Here is a 16,533-nt window from a genome sequence, read left to right as displayed (position 1 = left end):
ACCCATGTGGAGGCCTAACAAACTCACTCGCGTACTCTGAGCGCGAGATGACGAAAGTGCCGAGTCAAGGGATGAAGTACTTCGAGAAGGAATATGGAATTAGTCGAATAAGTTAAAATCCAGAGGAGGTCCTTTCTCCAAGAGACCTGGTAAGAAAAAAAAAAGGTAAAGGGAAAAACCAGAAAAGGGAAGGTGGCGCTTTCCTTATTTGGGCAGACCGAACTGTGTCGGTTCCTGGTTTGATCCATTTTGGGCCATTTTGGGCCATTGGGGCCGTTCTGATTGGCGAAATTGAAGGATCTCGGCCTATCTTTTGAGTTTATTTTATTTTATTTTGATTTTCGGGTTATTTACGTATTCAGGGGTACGGAGTACGATATACATATTACATACTGTGCAACCGTGAAAGATTACTTAGACCCTGGAAATCTACTGAGTACTACTTCGTACCTGGTCAGGCTATACATGTACATTCCTGAAATCCATTCTCTAAACCCTATACATCACATACACAAAAAGAATGGGTATGACCAAGACACCCTTCCAGTCCAAACCTAAGACATCCCCAAAATAAAACAACAGGATCAATAATATCCAAGACATCAGCCGCGCACCGGCACAATATTCACATCGAAATACTCCGAATCAGGAGCAACTCGACCTACCACACACCGCATACTAGACAAAACAGCCAACGCTCCCTTCTCAACCGTCCAATGCTGTTCTGCCAGATGCGCCATGAAGATATCCAGGTTCCCATAGACCCGTGTGGAGCTCTGTGCCAGCGCACAGCAAAAGACGCAACAAAACGTGCCGCGGGGGGTATTAGGGGTAAAATCTGACGCCGGGTCCCGCTTACAGGGCACGTGGGATTTCGCCAAGAACTCGAATCGATAACGAATACCGCTGGCTTTATGTGTACGCACGCTTTTCTCGAATTGCGGGTTGCTGCTAGAACTCTTCGGGACCATGGGTGCTTCGAACGCACACTTTGTGCACCGCAACCATGACTGTTGTGTGTAATACCCCGTTCCAGGCTCCGTGTAGATTTTGAATCCTCGGAATCCCACGTGCACCTTCCACGCCCCTTTGCAGAAGCCCAGGTAGTTGTTCGTTTTGCTGGGTGGCCAGAGGGGTCGGATTGCCTGGGTTGATCGGTCGGTGCTGCTTCCGGTGGAGGGGTTTGATGGGGTTGAGTCTGTGGAGACGGTTGAGGTTGCGGAGAGGGAATCTTGGCGGGGTTGCGTGGAAGGCAAGATGGGCGAGAGGTGGTTATTTTCTTCTTCTTCGAGCGGAGCACAGCTGATGGGGTAACGGTAGTCGGAGTCGGAGTCTGTGAGGCTTTCGTGCTCCCACGGGTTCCCCCACAAGACATCGTGGGGTATCGAACTTGGTCGCAACTTGGGTCTGTGCGACGTGGCTGGTCTGATATCAACTTGCGGAATCGGCTCCAACATCGACGGTGACCCTGGGTTGGATCCCACGGGTTGTGGGATGTACATGGGCTCGGGCGATGACACTGGCAACGACGGTGTACGACCTGGGCGGGGATGGAACAAGTCGCCCATACTACTCACAACAAACCCAAGCCCCAATGATTGTGGGCGATTTGTTAGATTCGTAGCCTCATAATCCCTCGATGGCCCCAGCGTATCCGTCGGTGAGGCGGAGACGACATCCGGTAGGAACTGGCCTGGTAAATAACCGGCTGGTGAGACGGGATAGCCGGAGATGTACCCACTCCCCGAGGAATGGGATAATGAATATCTGTCCTGGCCATGAAGGGAATATTCATGGCCATACGAAGCCATTCTACGAGAGGTCGGGTCGATGGGCAGCGGAAAAGACGGCCTCGAGAGCCGCTGGTATAAACCTCCCAAAATAAGCATAGTATCAGCGCGGTCCTGATCGGACTCTCTCTGCAACGCCATGAGATCCAGAGTGGTCCCCCGATCCTGTGCCTCGCGGAGATGCCTCAGCAACGCCCCCTGTAGTTTGATGATGATATCCTTCATCTGCTCCCGGGCGATCGCGTCACCTTCCTCATATCGCCAGCCAAGCTCTTGACGGTACTGGTTGAACCGAGATTCAATATCAGTACGGCCGCGTTCGAGCGACCGTTCTAGTTTCTGAGTGGATTGGCGCTCGTGGTATTTCTTCCTTATGGCAGTAAACATACTCGCTCCATCGCTGTAGGCGGAGACGACTGTTTGCCGATCAGGGTTGTTAATCTCGTTTATTGTAATAGGAGAGGAGATGGTCTTACTGGCTGCCACACAAGCTACGACCGCGATCACCTCCACCCCCGACATGATAATGAGGTGGGAACCAGGATATACGGGGATGAGGGGTTGAATACGAGCACCGGGTCTGTTTTGGAACAAGATGAATGTGGTAAAGAGATAGATCGACCTTTTGATATGAAACAAAAAGCTTGGAGAGAATAAGAAAGGAGAGAAGAAATGCCCAGCAAAGGGACGCAGTTGACAAAAGAGATACTTCCTTGGCCAAGATGTGACACAGACATGGACTGGAATGAAATCGACAGGTTCTTTCTGATAGCAAAGCACAGTCTCTCTTTGATTGGCCCCATGATACTTTGACCAATGGCAGAGGAAATTCTCCGATGTAAGCGAAATGAGGGGGTTCGACGTGAGCGGTTTTATCACCCGGTTGAACTGTATGATCTTGTTGGCTATTGGCGATATGGTAGAAACATCCGCAGATGATGTCCATAGTTATAAGAAGATAAACATAGTGGACTCAGTGGGACATCTCGATCGGATCCACCGTCTCCACTGCCCATGCTTCAAGATTCAAGTGATATAAAAAGTACATGATGAGTGCATGTGGCGTAGAATATCGTTTCTTATTGACCAAACGAAAAGTATCTTCATTCATGCATAGCGGACAAAAAAACAAGGCCACCCAACCAATCCAAGCCCTAACTACACTATTCTAACCCATGCATCCATGAATAATCAAACACAAAACAACGCTGGCTCAAATGCAAAGAGAAGAAAAAGCAATCCAACCCCCCATCCTAGCCAATGATCAACAACATCGCCCCTTGTTGCGCGATGCATGCATAACGCGCTCCTCGTCAGCGCCCTCGACATTGACACCAGGTGCCAACCCCATCCAACTCCTCCGCTTATCACCATGACCAAGGCGGAAACTGCCCGTGCCCTCCACAACCCCCGGATTAAAGGGCCCAACGACCCCATTCGCCAAGGGTGTACCAGCAATCGACAAAGCCAGCTCAGTATCCCGCCGGTTGCGCTGCTCAACCAGCTTACGCGTGATAACGCGGAAGACCTCATCAATTCCCTCGCCATCCCGTGCACTGATCTCATGACAGCAATCCCACCCAATCTCCTGCCCCCAGAATGCTGAACTGCGTTTCGAGTCCGGACTCTGCAGGGCAGTTGATGAATGTGCTGCAGGGCCGGCACTAGCGTTCGATGTACTGCAGCCACTGCCTCCAAAGACAGATGTTCCAAAGCCTAGCCCGCCCATGCCTGCTGTTGCGGTTGGTGGCGGGGTGGAGGCTTGGGATGGGTAGAGTTGTTCGGCGACGTAGGCGATTGTGCGTTCGAAGGGAACACGGCGGGAGGAGGGGTCGTCCGCGACAAGGTCAGACTTTGTACCTACGACGTGTATGATGAGGGAGTCTGTGCCATCGTCGTTGGGTGTGATGTTCTTGCGGAGTTCGCGCAGCCAGCCGGCCATTTCTTGGAAGCTGTTTTGGTCGGTGATCTGTGCAAGTTAGTATTCATGTTTATGCAGATTGTGTCACGTTGTAAATTGCCTATGTATAGGCAACAAATACAATCGTAGGATGAATGAAGAGGGGAAACGGTGTGGAAGTGGATGCACTGACATCATAGCACAGGAGCACTGCTTGAGCTCCTCTATAATAAAGTCTCGACATGCTGCGAAATCTCTCCTGTCCAGCTGTGTCCCATATCTGTAATCTGACTATTGTGTCGGAGGTGGAATCGAGGACGCGCTTTGTCACGAACGACGCGCCGATGGTTGAAGCCGCGGCGGGGTTGAAAGTGTTTTTACAGTACCTATCCACGAGGGCAGTCTTTCCCACTCCTAGTTGCGATAAGGTTAGTAAAGTGATTATGAGATTCCAAATTGGGTAATTCACAGCCAACATACCCTGTGCGCCGAGCACAACGATCTTAGCTTCAAGGCTTGAACTCATGTTTCCCCGAGGTTGAGGAAGCGGGGGTCAAAGTTTTGTATTCGCATTATATGTTGGCAGAAGTCAAATTCTTTGACCACCAACACGAAAGAAAGCGATCAGATCAAAGAGATATTTGAATGTGAAATGAAAGAAAAGAAAAGTTGGGGGCGGTATCAGCCGATGGCTTCTCTCTTGTTCACGAGGTCACCTGCACGTGTCTTGGATAGAAGAATAGGCAAAAAATAGAAAGGCAAAAAAGAGTCAGCTTCTATCAACTCGACTACTTTATCTTACATGCAGTGGTTGGTAACATGGGATTTAAGACATTCACAAACGGACAAAGGGCTGCATCGGGTTCTATAACAGGATGTATTTTGCATGGCTTGTTGATTGGCTCTCTTTTCCGAGGAGATTATACTCGTCATTATAGTTTTTAATTGCAAGGAATATGAATGGTCCCCTTGCTCTGGGGTCTATCAGCCTCATGCAAGGCAGCACCCGCATGAGTCACTATTAAACTCAACCCTGGAGCGGCAGGGCCATGGAATACAGGTTTTACAATTTACATGGAAAAAGAGTAAATGTGATGTGTTCATCCTCTAGACTAGTATCATGCAAAAGCCCAGCATGTACATGAAGCTGACAATTCCCATGCCCGACCGAACCATTTTCGGGGGTCATTATCAAAAAGCAATACTGCATTCAAAGTGCAGACAGGATCACCCAAGAGACCAGAAACAAGGGGTATAAGATGTAAAGAAATAAGAAAATAAAAGAGAAAAACAAAAGCAAAACGCGAATCTGGCGTTCACCCGTCCATTGGACAGAGGGAACAGCACAGCCATAACGTTGACAGGTGTCAGCGCACAGCGCTGTCATGCCGGCAACTTGAAACATAACCGCTTAGCGGAGCTCATAGAAAGGCTAGCTCTTAAGAGATGGTAGTGGCGTTCTCTTCCTCCTCGAAAAGTTGCTTGCCATCGCTGGAGGTGCTGCGAGGGGAGCCCTTCTCGCCGCCATTCTCCGTATCGCCGCGGCGGCGGTCAGACTCAAAGCCATACTCAGCAGCCTTGGCCTCAATCTCCTCATTTGTGAGCTTAGGCAGCTGTTTGGCAGCCTTGACATAGCTCATGTTCTCGCAGTAACCCTTGGCAAAGATGAGGTCAATCTCCTCCAGACTGCGGCCAGCTGTCTCGGGGTAGAAGAGAATCATGGGGGGAATGAAGATGAAGTTCATCACGGCGAAGAACAGGTAGGTACCCCAGGAAATATGCTCAAGCATAACCGGGGTGATCATAACAACAGTGAAGTTGAACAGCCAGTTCGAGCAGGTCGAGACAGCATTGGCCTTGGTACGGGTACGGAGAGGCGAGATCTCGGCGGGGTACAACCAGGGGAGGGGCAGGATCGAGGCACCGAAGAAGGACATATAGAGGAACAGACCAAAGACGGCACCCTTGGAAGCTTCGGTCTGGTCGGGGATCAAACAAGCGAAGACGATGATCATAGAAACCATCTGACCTGTCATACCGCCGATGAAGAGCTTGCGGCGACCAATCCTCTCAATGAAGAACCAGGAGAATGTGGCGAAGATGGCGTAGACAATCATGTTGATACCACCGATAAGCATGGACATGAACTCAGTCTGACCGAGAGACTTCTTCAAGAGGACAGGCAGATAGTAAATCACAGCATTACAACCGGACAACTGCTGGGCGATTTGACACGAAGAACCGATAAGCATACGGCGCAGGTGCTGAGTCTTGCCACCAGTGAGGAGATCGGAGTAACCAGCACCGGCAGCAACACCGGCAGCTTCAATGGACTCGATAACGAGCTTCTTCTGGATCTGGGTCTCGTGGGATTCGATTTCGTGACCATTGAGAGCAGCGAGCACATACTCACCCTCCTGTATCTTACCCTTGGAAATGAGGTAACGAGGTGACTCGGGCATATAGTACATGCCAACGACAATGATAATACCGAAGAAAATCTGGAAGCCAATAGGGAAACGCCAGACGAGGTCATCGGGGCCGTAGGAGGCACCAAAGTCGATCCAGTAGGCGATCATTGTACCAACAGCGATGATACCACCCTCAATACAGATGAGAAGACCACGGTTGGCGGAATGCGAGCACTCGGCTTGGTAGGTAGGGATAGTCGAAGTATTTATTCCGTTGCCGATGCCAGTGACGATACGGCCGACAAAGAACTGGGCGGTAGCTCCATGGCCCTTGATAGCACAGATTTGAATGATAACACCAATGATCATGATATAACCACCTTGGATAACCATGAGACGACGGCCAAACTTGTCACCAGCGAACAAGGCGTACATGGCACCTGCCAGACAGCCCAACTCGTAGACAGCAGTCACCAAGGCCTGCATGGTGGAGTCGCCCCGGGTGATAGGCATGAACCTGCCGAAGGCATCGCAATCAATAATGCCGGACATGACACCCTCTGTGGATTGTCAGCAACGTTGAATTCGTATCAGAAGTCAATGTATACTCACGATCGTAACCGAAAAGCAGGAAGCCCATAGTAGCGATGGTCGACACTGTTAAACTCAGAGGCTTACCGGACATGCCGGCATAGCTCGGCGCCATGATGAAGAATAGATAGAGAAAATAACGGTATAGCTAAACTACCCAAGTCCAAGTGATAAAGGACTAGTTCCCAGTGTAAACACGTGGGTATGAGTGGAGTGAGTGGAATAGCTGGAGATATAGAGATACGCGGAGAAATGAGTAAATCCTGGAGGAAATCGGGAGATATTTGAATGTCTGCTTCTTCAATGGAGTTTGACAAAAGTGGCAAGGAAATTCATCGTGGGGCATATAATATTTTTTTCTCCCCCCGTGTCTACTCCATACGAGTTGAGTCCGAGACCTTTGGGGAGAAAAGAAAATAAAATAAAGCAAAATATCAAAAGCCACTACCGTAGGAACTATGGTTCGACGAATCAGAGCTGTTAGAGAGCGGAGCCTATTTGGCGAATGCATCAATAATGGCGTGTTAAGCATTCTTTTAGGATCCACTTCGTAGTTTGCGTCCCTGATGACATCAGATTGACTATTTCTTTTCATTTTGTCTTATTTTTTGGACGGTAATGTTTCTCAACGTGATTGGTGTTCCGAGAATGGTGGATATGTTCTTCGGTATGATGCTTGGGCCCGTAGACTGACATACATGAATTCTGCGTCATGTTCAAATGGACTGTACCTGGAGCGGTAAGGTGAATGACAAGCCCTACCAACCATAGGCTTAAATTGGTTGATGGCTTTGCCGATACCAAATTGCGCATAAGGGAATATGCTAAGTGCGACTGCTAAGGTCTGTATCTAGATGTTGTACTCGATCTCAAATGCAACTCGGAGTCCAAGGGTTATCGGCGCCGGTTGCAAATCGGGAATCGGGAAGCCGTCCCCATCCCGAAGGAGGTCGGAAAGAAATGTTATCGGGGGCCGTGAAAGGACTAGCGCCGCACTAAAAGGATCGGACAGGGATTGACATATTTGTTTACTTGATACAGAATGTGCACAAGCCATCCTCCTTGCTCTACAGAATAGGATTATTGAGATCGTTTAATATTCTATCCAATGCTTTTCATTCTCCTTTCTTTTGGGATTCCTATCTTGGCTATAGGTAATACAATATAAGGCTGAACATATTATACAATTTTCTACTCGGATCCGAAAACAACATGTGGAGTCATACAATTTGCAGAATCATGTGAGCAAAGGCTTTTTTTTCTCCCTTGAATGTTGCCTCTTTTCCACTTGAAGTCAAACGATGACACATGAATTGTATGAAAAATTTATAAATCTTTTCTTTTTTTTTCCAACCATTCAAATGACGACTCGAGTCATGTCTTTCAAAGATGGGGGATAATCCACCAATTCCCCTCAAAGAGTACTCCGTGCATGCCTTCGGCGGAAAAGTGTCGCCTAGTATCCGCAATGATGTCGTTGAACCACGTCCCGGCGCATTCGAAGTTTTCTCGAACTGCAACTAAGTGGATACGGACGAAAAAGATAGACCAGAATATGAGGATAAGGCGTTGATGGTTCCTTATGTTCCCGCACATGAATGCAGAACTCTTGACCGTTGAAGCGTACGATAGTAGAAAGTATTTCTCTCCATGGCAGGTCCGCGTGTTCACGCCACAATTCAAGATGGGGCTAATAATCCTCCCTATCTTGTACTCTTTGTAGATCCATCTTCATCTTACATCGCAGTCCATCAAGACCCCTCAACAGACCTCAACCGATAAGGGGTTGAGATTGGGTATGAAAAATCCGATATCACAGTGCATATCCATAGGAACGGAGCACATTGTAGACCCGCTTCATTAGGGGTTTTGAGTCGTGATTTCAGAGCCTCTGATGGGCTGTCGGCGAAGCCGACTAGTGGATGAATCCTCCGCGGTTGGTTGATCTTTATTATTGCCATGTTATTTTTCAGCTAACCGCTCAATTGAACTACAAGCATCGGTGGCAACAGCTTAAGCCCAATTTGATCTAAATGGACAGATTGAACGATTACAACAATGCGCCACATACACATGGTACAACTCGTGGACAGTGCACTTGGCGGAGCCCCTTCCCCGTACAACGTCAGCAGCGGCATCCACGACGCAACAAGGAGGGGCTGTGGCCACCCCCTGTAGCCGAAGATGGAGAAATGGCGGAGGTGTGGGAGGGTGGAGGATATCCGGAGGTGCGAGGAATGACCGAACTTGCCCGATTATAGATCTGCACCGATGCAGATCACAAAGTGATATGTGCGCCTTACGCGCGTTGCAAACTTGACCAGTGTTACTCCGTATATTGCAGTCTCTTTGAACTTCAAGCTAGAAACCAAGTAGGCGATGGACGGTGGCGGTGTCAGTCAAGACCGAGGTACATAGGCTCGCTGTTCGTCCGTCCAATGATATCCACTATTTATAATGTGAACGTTGTTGTCCAATTTTCAGCTTACATTACCCGTTGGATTAAGCTTATGATAAAAGCCTTAGAAACTGCACTTCAACACAATGGCGTTATGATACACTTTGTGTATTCTGATGATGAAAGTCACGTGATGAGGCATGTGAATCCTTCTGCCTCAGGCGATGAACTATTCTTACCCCGACCCCGACATTCCAACAAGGGAATGTAGGGCTGTCAACAGCGAATCTATAGGTGAGGTTGTTTCTTTTCTGAATGCAGCATGTATAGCACAACAAAAACAGCATTGGGAAATACTGTTTGTGAAGGGAACATCCAAGCATGTAATACGTTCCTTACTACTGGCTGAATCCAATATAGAGGAGATGACCCAGACCGAGGCTCCCACAACGATCCCCCACCAATCCCTTAGATCCTTTGGATTTTGGGCTTGATCTTAGGAATACGTTCAATTCAATTAATATACGGACCTAAGGAGCATTTGAGTTCTCATCCGACGAGGCGAGTCTCATCCGACAAGTCGGCCGAGAGGCTCCCCCGCAACTTTCTCCCCCGGACTCATTTATCCCGAGGGTCCACTAGATCTTTTTCCCTTTCATTACTTCCTCTCTTCTACTCTTCAGCGAACGATATACACTCTTATCCGTTTTCAATATGAGCGCAGGCAAGCTCACCGGCGCAGTTGTCGCCGAGCACAACTCCAAAGACTCGTGCTGGATCATCGTGCACGGCAAAGCCTACGACGTAACCGAATTCCTCCCGGGTATGTGTTTCTTTACTACGTTTCTCTCCTCGAATGTGCACTAATATTTCTCAGAACACCCCGGTGGTCAGAAGATCATCCTCAAGTATGCAGGCAAAGATGCGACCGAAGAGTTCGAACCAATCCACCCACCCGACACCCTGGACAAGTTCCTGGACCCGTCGAAGCACTTGGGAGCAGTAGACATGGCAACCGTTGAGCAGGAAGAAAAAGCTTTCGACCCGGAGGAGGCCGAACGCCAAGGGCGCATTTCCCGCATGCCCCATCTCGAGGCTTGCTACAACCTGATGGACTTTGAGGTGGTGGCCCGCCAAGTTATGAAGAAGACGGCGTGGGCATACTACTCCAGCGGAGCAGATGATGAAATTGTAAGCTACCATGATATCAAGATTGATACCCCCAGGCATGAAGTCTCCAGTGCTAATCTATAACCAGACAATGCGCGAGAACCACGCAGCCTTCCATAAGATCTGGTTTAGGCCGCGAATTCTAGTCGATGTCGAGCACATCGACATGAGCACAACAATGCTGGGCACAAAATGCTCAATCCCATTCTACGTGACTGCCACGGCGCTCGGCAAGCTGGGCCACCCAGAAGGCGAAGTGGTGCTCACAAAAGCCGCCCACGAACACAACGTAGTACAAATGATCCCCACGCTAGCCTCGTGCTCCTTGGACGAAATCATTGACGCCAAGCAAGGCGACCAAGTGCAATGGCTCCAGCTATACGTCAACAAAGACCGCGAAATCACGCGCAAGATTGTCGAGCATGCCGAGGAGCGCGGCTGCAAGGGCCTCTTCATCACCGTCGACGCGCCCCAGCTCGGCCGCCGCGAGAAAGATATGCGTTCTAAGTTCTCCGATCCTGGCTCGAACGTCCAGTCCGGCGGCGATGACATCGACCGCACCCAGGGCGCCGCCCGCGCCATCTCCTCCTTCATCGACCCCGGGCTCTCCTGGAAGGATATCCCCTGGTTCAAATCCATCACACGCATGCCGATCGTGCTGAAGGGCGTGCAGTGTGTTGAGGACGTCCTGCGCGCCGTCGAGGCAGGCTGCGACGGCGTCGTGCTCTCCAACCACGGCGGACGGCAGCTCGAGACTGCGCGGTCCGGCATCGAGGTTTTGGCCGAGGTGATGCCTGCGCTCCGCGAGCGTGGCTGGGAAAATCGCATTGAAGTCTATGTTGACGGCGGTGTGCGTCGCGCAACTGATATCCTTAAAGCGCTTTGTCTAGGCGCGAGGGGTATCGGTATTGGGCGGCCCTTCCTGTATGCCATGTCTGCTTATGGGCTTGATGGTGTGAACCGTGCTATGCAGCTGCTTAAAGATGAGATGGAGATGAACATGCGGTTGATTGGAGCTCCGACTGTGGCGGATCTCAGTCCTAGTCTGCTTGATACCCGTGGGTTGCTGGGTGGCCACTCCGGGGTTGTGCCGTCTGATACCCTTGGCCTTAGTGCATATGATCCATTGCAGGTGCCGAGGTTTAATGAGAAGCCGAAGCTGTAATCCTCTTTGCTGCATTGTAGTTCATTTTTGTTTGTGTTGAAGCTTGCTGGGTTGTTCGCGTCGGTCTACAGGGTGGTATCGTCTGGGCATATAACCATTGAGTCCATATATATCTCTATACCCATGCAATATGTACAAATTATTCATTTTGGACAAATAACTTTTTTGCTCGTAGAATCTTAATGATTCATACCAAGACTACGGAGATATATTTTGAACTTGAGATACCAACACGTGGGAATTCAAGGTTTCTTACTTCCTAGAATAAGCTTCAGTGTCACCTGAAAAAACGGAGACATATATTCTGTCTACATTTGCCTTTGATTTGTTGCTTTCTTTTCCGTATATGTAGGGTATGTGTATACATATGCCGTTATACTATAATTGACTCTCTGACATTATCCAGAAGCTCAATGAGGTTCTGTTGATCCCATGAATTAGGTTACTATTGCTACCAAGATCAGAACCGCCAATATATATATATATTATACAATTATCATTTTTGTAACGTGAAATACAAGGTGGATCTTGAGAACCAACCTTGGAGTTGCTCAGGCTGAAGATGCGAATAGCCGAAAAGAGACGCCTTTTGTGGCGTAGGTAAACCGCTCAGCTTTATTTACAGTGGCAGTTCACCAAGCGCAAGCCAACCAACATGGTATTATGAACAGGAACCAAAAGCGAACGCTATGCTTACCGGTGGAAGATCACAGGGAAAAAACCCTCGGCGGGTTACCTAGCCGGCCACTGTCACGATACATGCAAGCAGCGTTGACCATCCACCCACCATGAAGGTTCTCCCCACCCCAGATGTGAGCCCAAACCACACCTGAGATCCCGTATCCCACGACCCGCGCGGCATCCACCCAGGCAGATAGATCGAAGAGATCGCGGAGGAAGCCAGCGAGCGAAGACATGCGGCTAAAACGCGCACGCGAGCGGCGCGAGGCACACAATCTTTCCCAGGCGCGTTGGGCCTCATCCCAGAAGATAGGTTCCTGGCCGGCAGATTCATGGACGTGACCGAAGACGTGGAGGGCAGGACGGACACGCCATGATTCCGCCAGCAGGTTGGGACAGCCGGTGGAAAATATGGGGGACAGGTCGAGATGAGATTGGGGTGGGGTGTGGGTGACGAGGATGTCTGTCTCTGGGGGGACGGTGCCGGACCAGGCGTCGTGATGTGGAGGGTATGTGAACGCGTGTTCGGGGCCGAAGGGGACGATGGCTGGGACTTGGGGTGCGCCGTAGATTGTGAGGGAGCGCGAGCGGGAGCTAGTACTGGGGGCGGTGGGCGAGGGCGCAGAGGTGTCGGCGAACGAGAGGGTCACGGCTGAGTGTTGGAGGTAGTGTATGTCACCCCAGTCGATGCGGGAGTCGTCGTTCAGCTCGTGGAACGAGCGAATGGATGCCGTCGAGGAAGAGATTGCCGCGAAGGAATCCCCCATGGAAGCTGGGTCTTTACGGTCCTCATCCAGACGTGACCGCACGTCGAAGTAGCTGTCATGGTTCCCTCCGATGACGATTTTGTATGGGTGGGGAAGGCTCCGGAGCCAGTCAACAGAGGCTTGGATATCGCGTGCGGAACCGTTGTTGCAGAGGTCTCCGGCGTGGATGAGAAGGTCTCCGTCAGGTACGTCTGGCCATTCGAGGGTGTGAGTATCGGAAATGCAGACTACTCGGATTGGTTGAGTGCCAGGCGGAGGGAGTCGAGGAGGGCCACGCAGACGGAGCAATATCTGGTGTACTGGATAGAGTAGGGCCACCAGAGGAGAGGCGATGAAGTAGTCGTGAATAGGGCGGCGGTTGAAGGGACTTGTCATGGTGACAGAGAAGCCAAAGGAACGGCTCAGAGTAGTAAGAGTTCAAGAGGTGAATCCACCGAGGTCAAGTCAGGTAGCTAGTTACCCCAAGCGGGGATCGTCACATCAAGACTGCAGTCGATCTTTTCTTTTTCTTTTTTTTTTTTTTTCTTTCTATTTGATTCAAATTTAAATAGAATAATGAATAAAAATGTAGTCAAGGATAGGATAGGTAGAGTAAGGTAGATGTATCAGGAAAGACCTAAAACATCTACAGTATATAACCAAGTGAACAAAGTCAGCATCACAGAATGTATCTCCTCTGACATGTACGCGTATGTTGTACTTGCTACTTGCTAAGTTTCTGCTAGTCAAAGCATCAGCGCTGAGACTTCTCTTCTCTTCACATTTACATGCATCCAGGATATTCTTATAAGGCTATTTATTGTCTATACTCAATGCGTCCATATTTGCCACCACGACGCTGTGGCTGCTTGCGGAATACCATCCCATCGATCTCAACACTCCCCTTTTCTCCGAAGTGATCTATCTTTCTCTTGATCTTACAAAACTTGACTTTTGCGATCGGATCGTCGCTCTGGCCCATATTCTCTTTGGCCTTTGCCTTTACCCGCAATTTTCCAATCTTTGACATCTTCTTTCCCCTCCTCAAATTATTCCTACCCAGTTTATTTGAACTCTTCCTCTGCAATATTTGATTACCGTGTCTTTACTGTGTGTGCAGGTGGTAGAGGCGCCCCCTCCAACATCCACCGCCTCTAAGTTCCGCTTGAACCAACCAAAAGCCAGTGTGCCCCGCCTCTCAGCTTGACCTCCCAAATCTCCACATCATGGAGGGAGTCGATCTTAACAAGGCGATGCTCAACAAGGGCAAACAGATGGCAAACGTTGCTGCGTCAGCTGCCAATGGCAACGGCGGAAAGAAGAGGAGAAAGGGCACCGACTTGAAGCCCATCGTCACTAATGAAGCGAACCCTGGGCCCGGTGCTACAGAATCGTATGTCTTGAAACATTTCTGATGAACATGGTTACTAATCTCCCATGGATCAGAACCGGCGCTGCTCAGTCAAACTCCAAAGCATCCGCATCGCGATCATCATCCTCATCGTCTGGCGAAGAACTCGAGGCTACCGCGGAAGAGGAGGACTCCGAAGATTATTGCAAAGGCGGATACCACCCCGTCGCTGTGGGCGAAGCATACAACAATGGTCGCTATATTATCGTGCGCAAGCTTGGATGGGGTCATTTTTCGACGGTCTGGCTGTCGCGGGACACAACCACCAACAAGCATGTCGCGCTGAAGGTGGTTCGATCCGCCGCACACTACACCGAAACCGCGATCGACGAAATCAAGCTCCTCAACAAAATAGTTCAAGCGAAACCCTCTCACCCTGGTCGGAAGCATGTGGTCAGTCTGCTGGACTCGTTTGAACACAAGGGACCCAACGGTATCCATGTTTGTATGGTTTTTGAAGTCCTGGGCGAGAACCTGTTGGGTTTGATCAAGCGGTGGAACCATCGCGGTATTCCCATGCCGCTAGTCAAGCAGATTGCAAAGCAAGTACTGCTGGGCTTGGACTACCTCCACCGCGAGTGTGGAATCATCCACACGGATCTGAAGCCGGAGAATGTCCTGATCGAGATTGGAGATGTGGAGCAGATCGTCAAGGCGCATGTCAAGGAAGAAGCCAATAAAGATGCCAAGGAGAAAGAGGATAACCGGAACGGGCGGAGACGGCGACGCACACTGATCACAGGGAGCCAGCCGCTCCCTAGTCCGCTCAACACCAACTTCAATAACTTCGACTTCAAACATAGCTCTTCCAACTCACACAGTAGCCTCAGCCAGATGGTCAATGAGCCTGCAGGTCAGTCCCCCTTGATGCACCCATGGCTCGACCGCGCGCGAGAAAAGAAACTGACCTAGCATCTACAGCAGAAACGCCCTCTATGAGAGAACTGCTTGGGGTGAAGGAAGAAGATGTGCAGCAGAACCAGCGAGAGAAAACTGCGTACGTCATGACATACATCTGCCTTGCTCTGATTGATAAGAGCTTGATCTAATCTAACAATATACATACAGAGATCTTCTGGAGCGCGAGGTGTCTGGCATTTCCCTCGATAAAGGCTCTTCGAGCAAATCACCGGAAGAAGAACTTGACGTCAATATTATTTCCGTTAAGATTGCAGACTTAGGCAATGCTTGTTGGGTCGGTCATCATTTCACCAACGACATTCAGACTCGTCAATACCGCTCGCCCGAAGTCATACTGGGCTCTAAGTGGGGTGCCAGTACCGACGTGTGGAGTATGGCATGCATGGTGAGTGGCATGATCATCAATCACAGCCGAAGCTGAACAACATACTAATTGTCTAGGTTTTCGAACTCATCACTGGAGACTACCTCTTCGACCCCCAATCAGGGACCAAATATGGCAAGGACGATGATCACATCGCCCAAATCATTGAACTACTCGGTCCCTTCCCCAAGTCACTCTGCATGTCCGGCAAATGGTCCCAAGAAATTTTCAATCGCAAGGGTGAACTGCGCAATATCCACCGACTTCGTCACTGGGCCCTGCCCGACGTCCTGCGAGAAAAGTACCACTACTCCATGGAGGAGAGCATGCGTATCAGCGAACTCCTATTGCCCATGCTTGATCTGTCACCGGAGAAGAGGGCGAACGCTGGTGGTATGGCAGCTCATGAGTGGATAAAGGACACGCCTGGTATGGATGGGATCGATCTGGGCATTATACCTGGAACTCGTGGGGAGGGCATTGAAGGCTGGGCTGCTGAGGTCAAAAAGCGATGAAGATGACCTTAGTGATCCCCTCCCTCTTTGTTCTCTTTCCTTAGCCTAGATGGGACTATCCCCTGGGTTTTCATGCCCTTATGGCGATGATGTGAGTTAACGATCTTTTTCCTCTTTCCATTTACGGATTGATGCTGGTTGGTTTATGTCTTTGTTCTTCTTCAAAGCTTTTCTTTCGTCCTATGCTGGTAGTTGGTTGGATGGGGTGTTATTCGAGATGCTCTATGCTTATGCCTCGCCTTTCCCCCTGCACGTCTGTCTACCTTTTGTGTCTGGTGCTTTTCGATCTCATATCTCCCCGATAGACTCGTCTTTCTTATTCCATTGATCATATTCGTGATGGGTCTTTAGTCTCCTGTGTCATCCCTTCCCACTTCCCACTCGTCTGGGAAGTCCTTCTAGATTCCCTCCAGACAGACAAATTATGACTATTTGCTATGTATGGATTCAATCTCCGTAAAATTTTTGAA

General features: G+C 49.7%; 7 protein-coding genes across 7 annotated transcripts; 2 read left to right on the top strand and 5 right to left on the bottom strand.

Annotated features, from left to right (window-relative positions):
- Positions 1-602: 602 nt before the first annotated feature.
- On the bottom strand, positions 603-2,312 carry N7518_004364 (uncharacterized protein; the record flags this gene model as incomplete). Its single annotated transcript, XM_057185291.1, has 1 exon — positions 603-2,312. The coding sequence occupies one exon, from the start codon at positions 2,310-2,312 to the stop codon at positions 603-605; it is 1,710 nt and encodes a 569-aa protein (XP_057042061.1).
- A 742-nt stretch (positions 2,313-3,054) lies between these two features.
- N7518_004363 (Rab family GTPase) lies at positions 3,055-4,216 on the bottom strand (the record flags this gene model as incomplete). The annotated part of the gene is made up of 3 exons (XM_057185290.1): positions 3,055-3,759; positions 3,884-4,104; positions 4,171-4,216. 3 exons carry the CDS (start codon positions 4,214-4,216, stop codon positions 3,055-3,057), a joined length of 972 nt encoding a protein of 323 aa, XP_057042060.1.
- Positions 4,217-5,129: 913 nt separating this feature from the next.
- On the bottom strand, positions 5,130-6,807 carry N7518_004362 (putative MFS monosaccharide transporter; the record flags this gene model as incomplete). The annotated part of the gene is made up of 2 exons (XM_057185289.1): positions 5,130-6,661; positions 6,714-6,807. 2 exons carry the CDS (start codon positions 6,805-6,807, stop codon positions 5,130-5,132), a joined length of 1,626 nt encoding a protein of 541 aa, XP_057042059.1.
- A 2,997-nt stretch (positions 6,808-9,804) lies between these two features.
- Positions 9,805-11,425, top strand: N7518_004361 (L-lactate dehydrogenase (cytochrome); the record flags this gene model as incomplete). Its single annotated transcript, XM_057185288.1, has 3 exons — positions 9,805-9,913; positions 9,968-10,281; positions 10,349-11,425. The coding sequence occupies 3 exons, from the start codon at positions 9,805-9,807 to the stop codon at positions 11,423-11,425; spliced, it is 1,500 nt and encodes a 499-aa protein (XP_057042058.1).
- Positions 11,426-12,132: 707 nt separating this feature from the next.
- Positions 12,133-13,248, bottom strand: N7518_004360 (metallophosphatase domain-containing protein; the record flags this gene model as incomplete). The annotated part of the gene is made up of 1 exon (XM_057185287.1): positions 12,133-13,248. The coding sequence occupies one exon, from the start codon at positions 13,246-13,248 to the stop codon at positions 12,133-12,135; it is 1,116 nt and encodes a 371-aa protein (XP_057042057.1).
- Positions 13,249-13,669: 421 nt separating this feature from the next.
- N7518_004359 (uncharacterized protein) lies at positions 13,670-13,882 on the bottom strand (the record flags this gene model as incomplete). The annotated part of the gene is made up of 1 exon (XM_057185286.1): positions 13,670-13,882. The coding sequence occupies one exon, from the start codon at positions 13,880-13,882 to the stop codon at positions 13,670-13,672; it is 213 nt and encodes a 70-aa protein (XP_057042056.1).
- A 196-nt stretch (positions 13,883-14,078) lies between these two features.
- N7518_004358 (serine/threonine-protein kinase) lies at positions 14,079-16,063 on the top strand (the record flags this gene model as incomplete). Its single annotated transcript, XM_057185285.1, has 5 exons — positions 14,079-14,245; positions 14,299-15,116; positions 15,188-15,260; positions 15,332-15,569; positions 15,626-16,063. 5 exons carry the CDS (start codon positions 14,079-14,081, stop codon positions 16,061-16,063), a joined length of 1,734 nt encoding a protein of 577 aa, XP_057042055.1.
- Positions 16,064-16,533: the final 470 nt, after the last annotated feature.

Source organism: Penicillium psychrosexuale (genome assembly GCF_028828465.1).
Source record: "Penicillium psychrosexuale strain IBT 29551 chromosome Unknown utg000003l, whole genome shotgun sequence".
NCBI classification, from domain to species: domain Eukaryota; kingdom Fungi; phylum Ascomycota; class Eurotiomycetes; order Eurotiales; family Aspergillaceae; genus Penicillium; species Penicillium psychrosexuale.
This window is presented reverse-complemented; position numbering and strand designations above follow the sequence as displayed.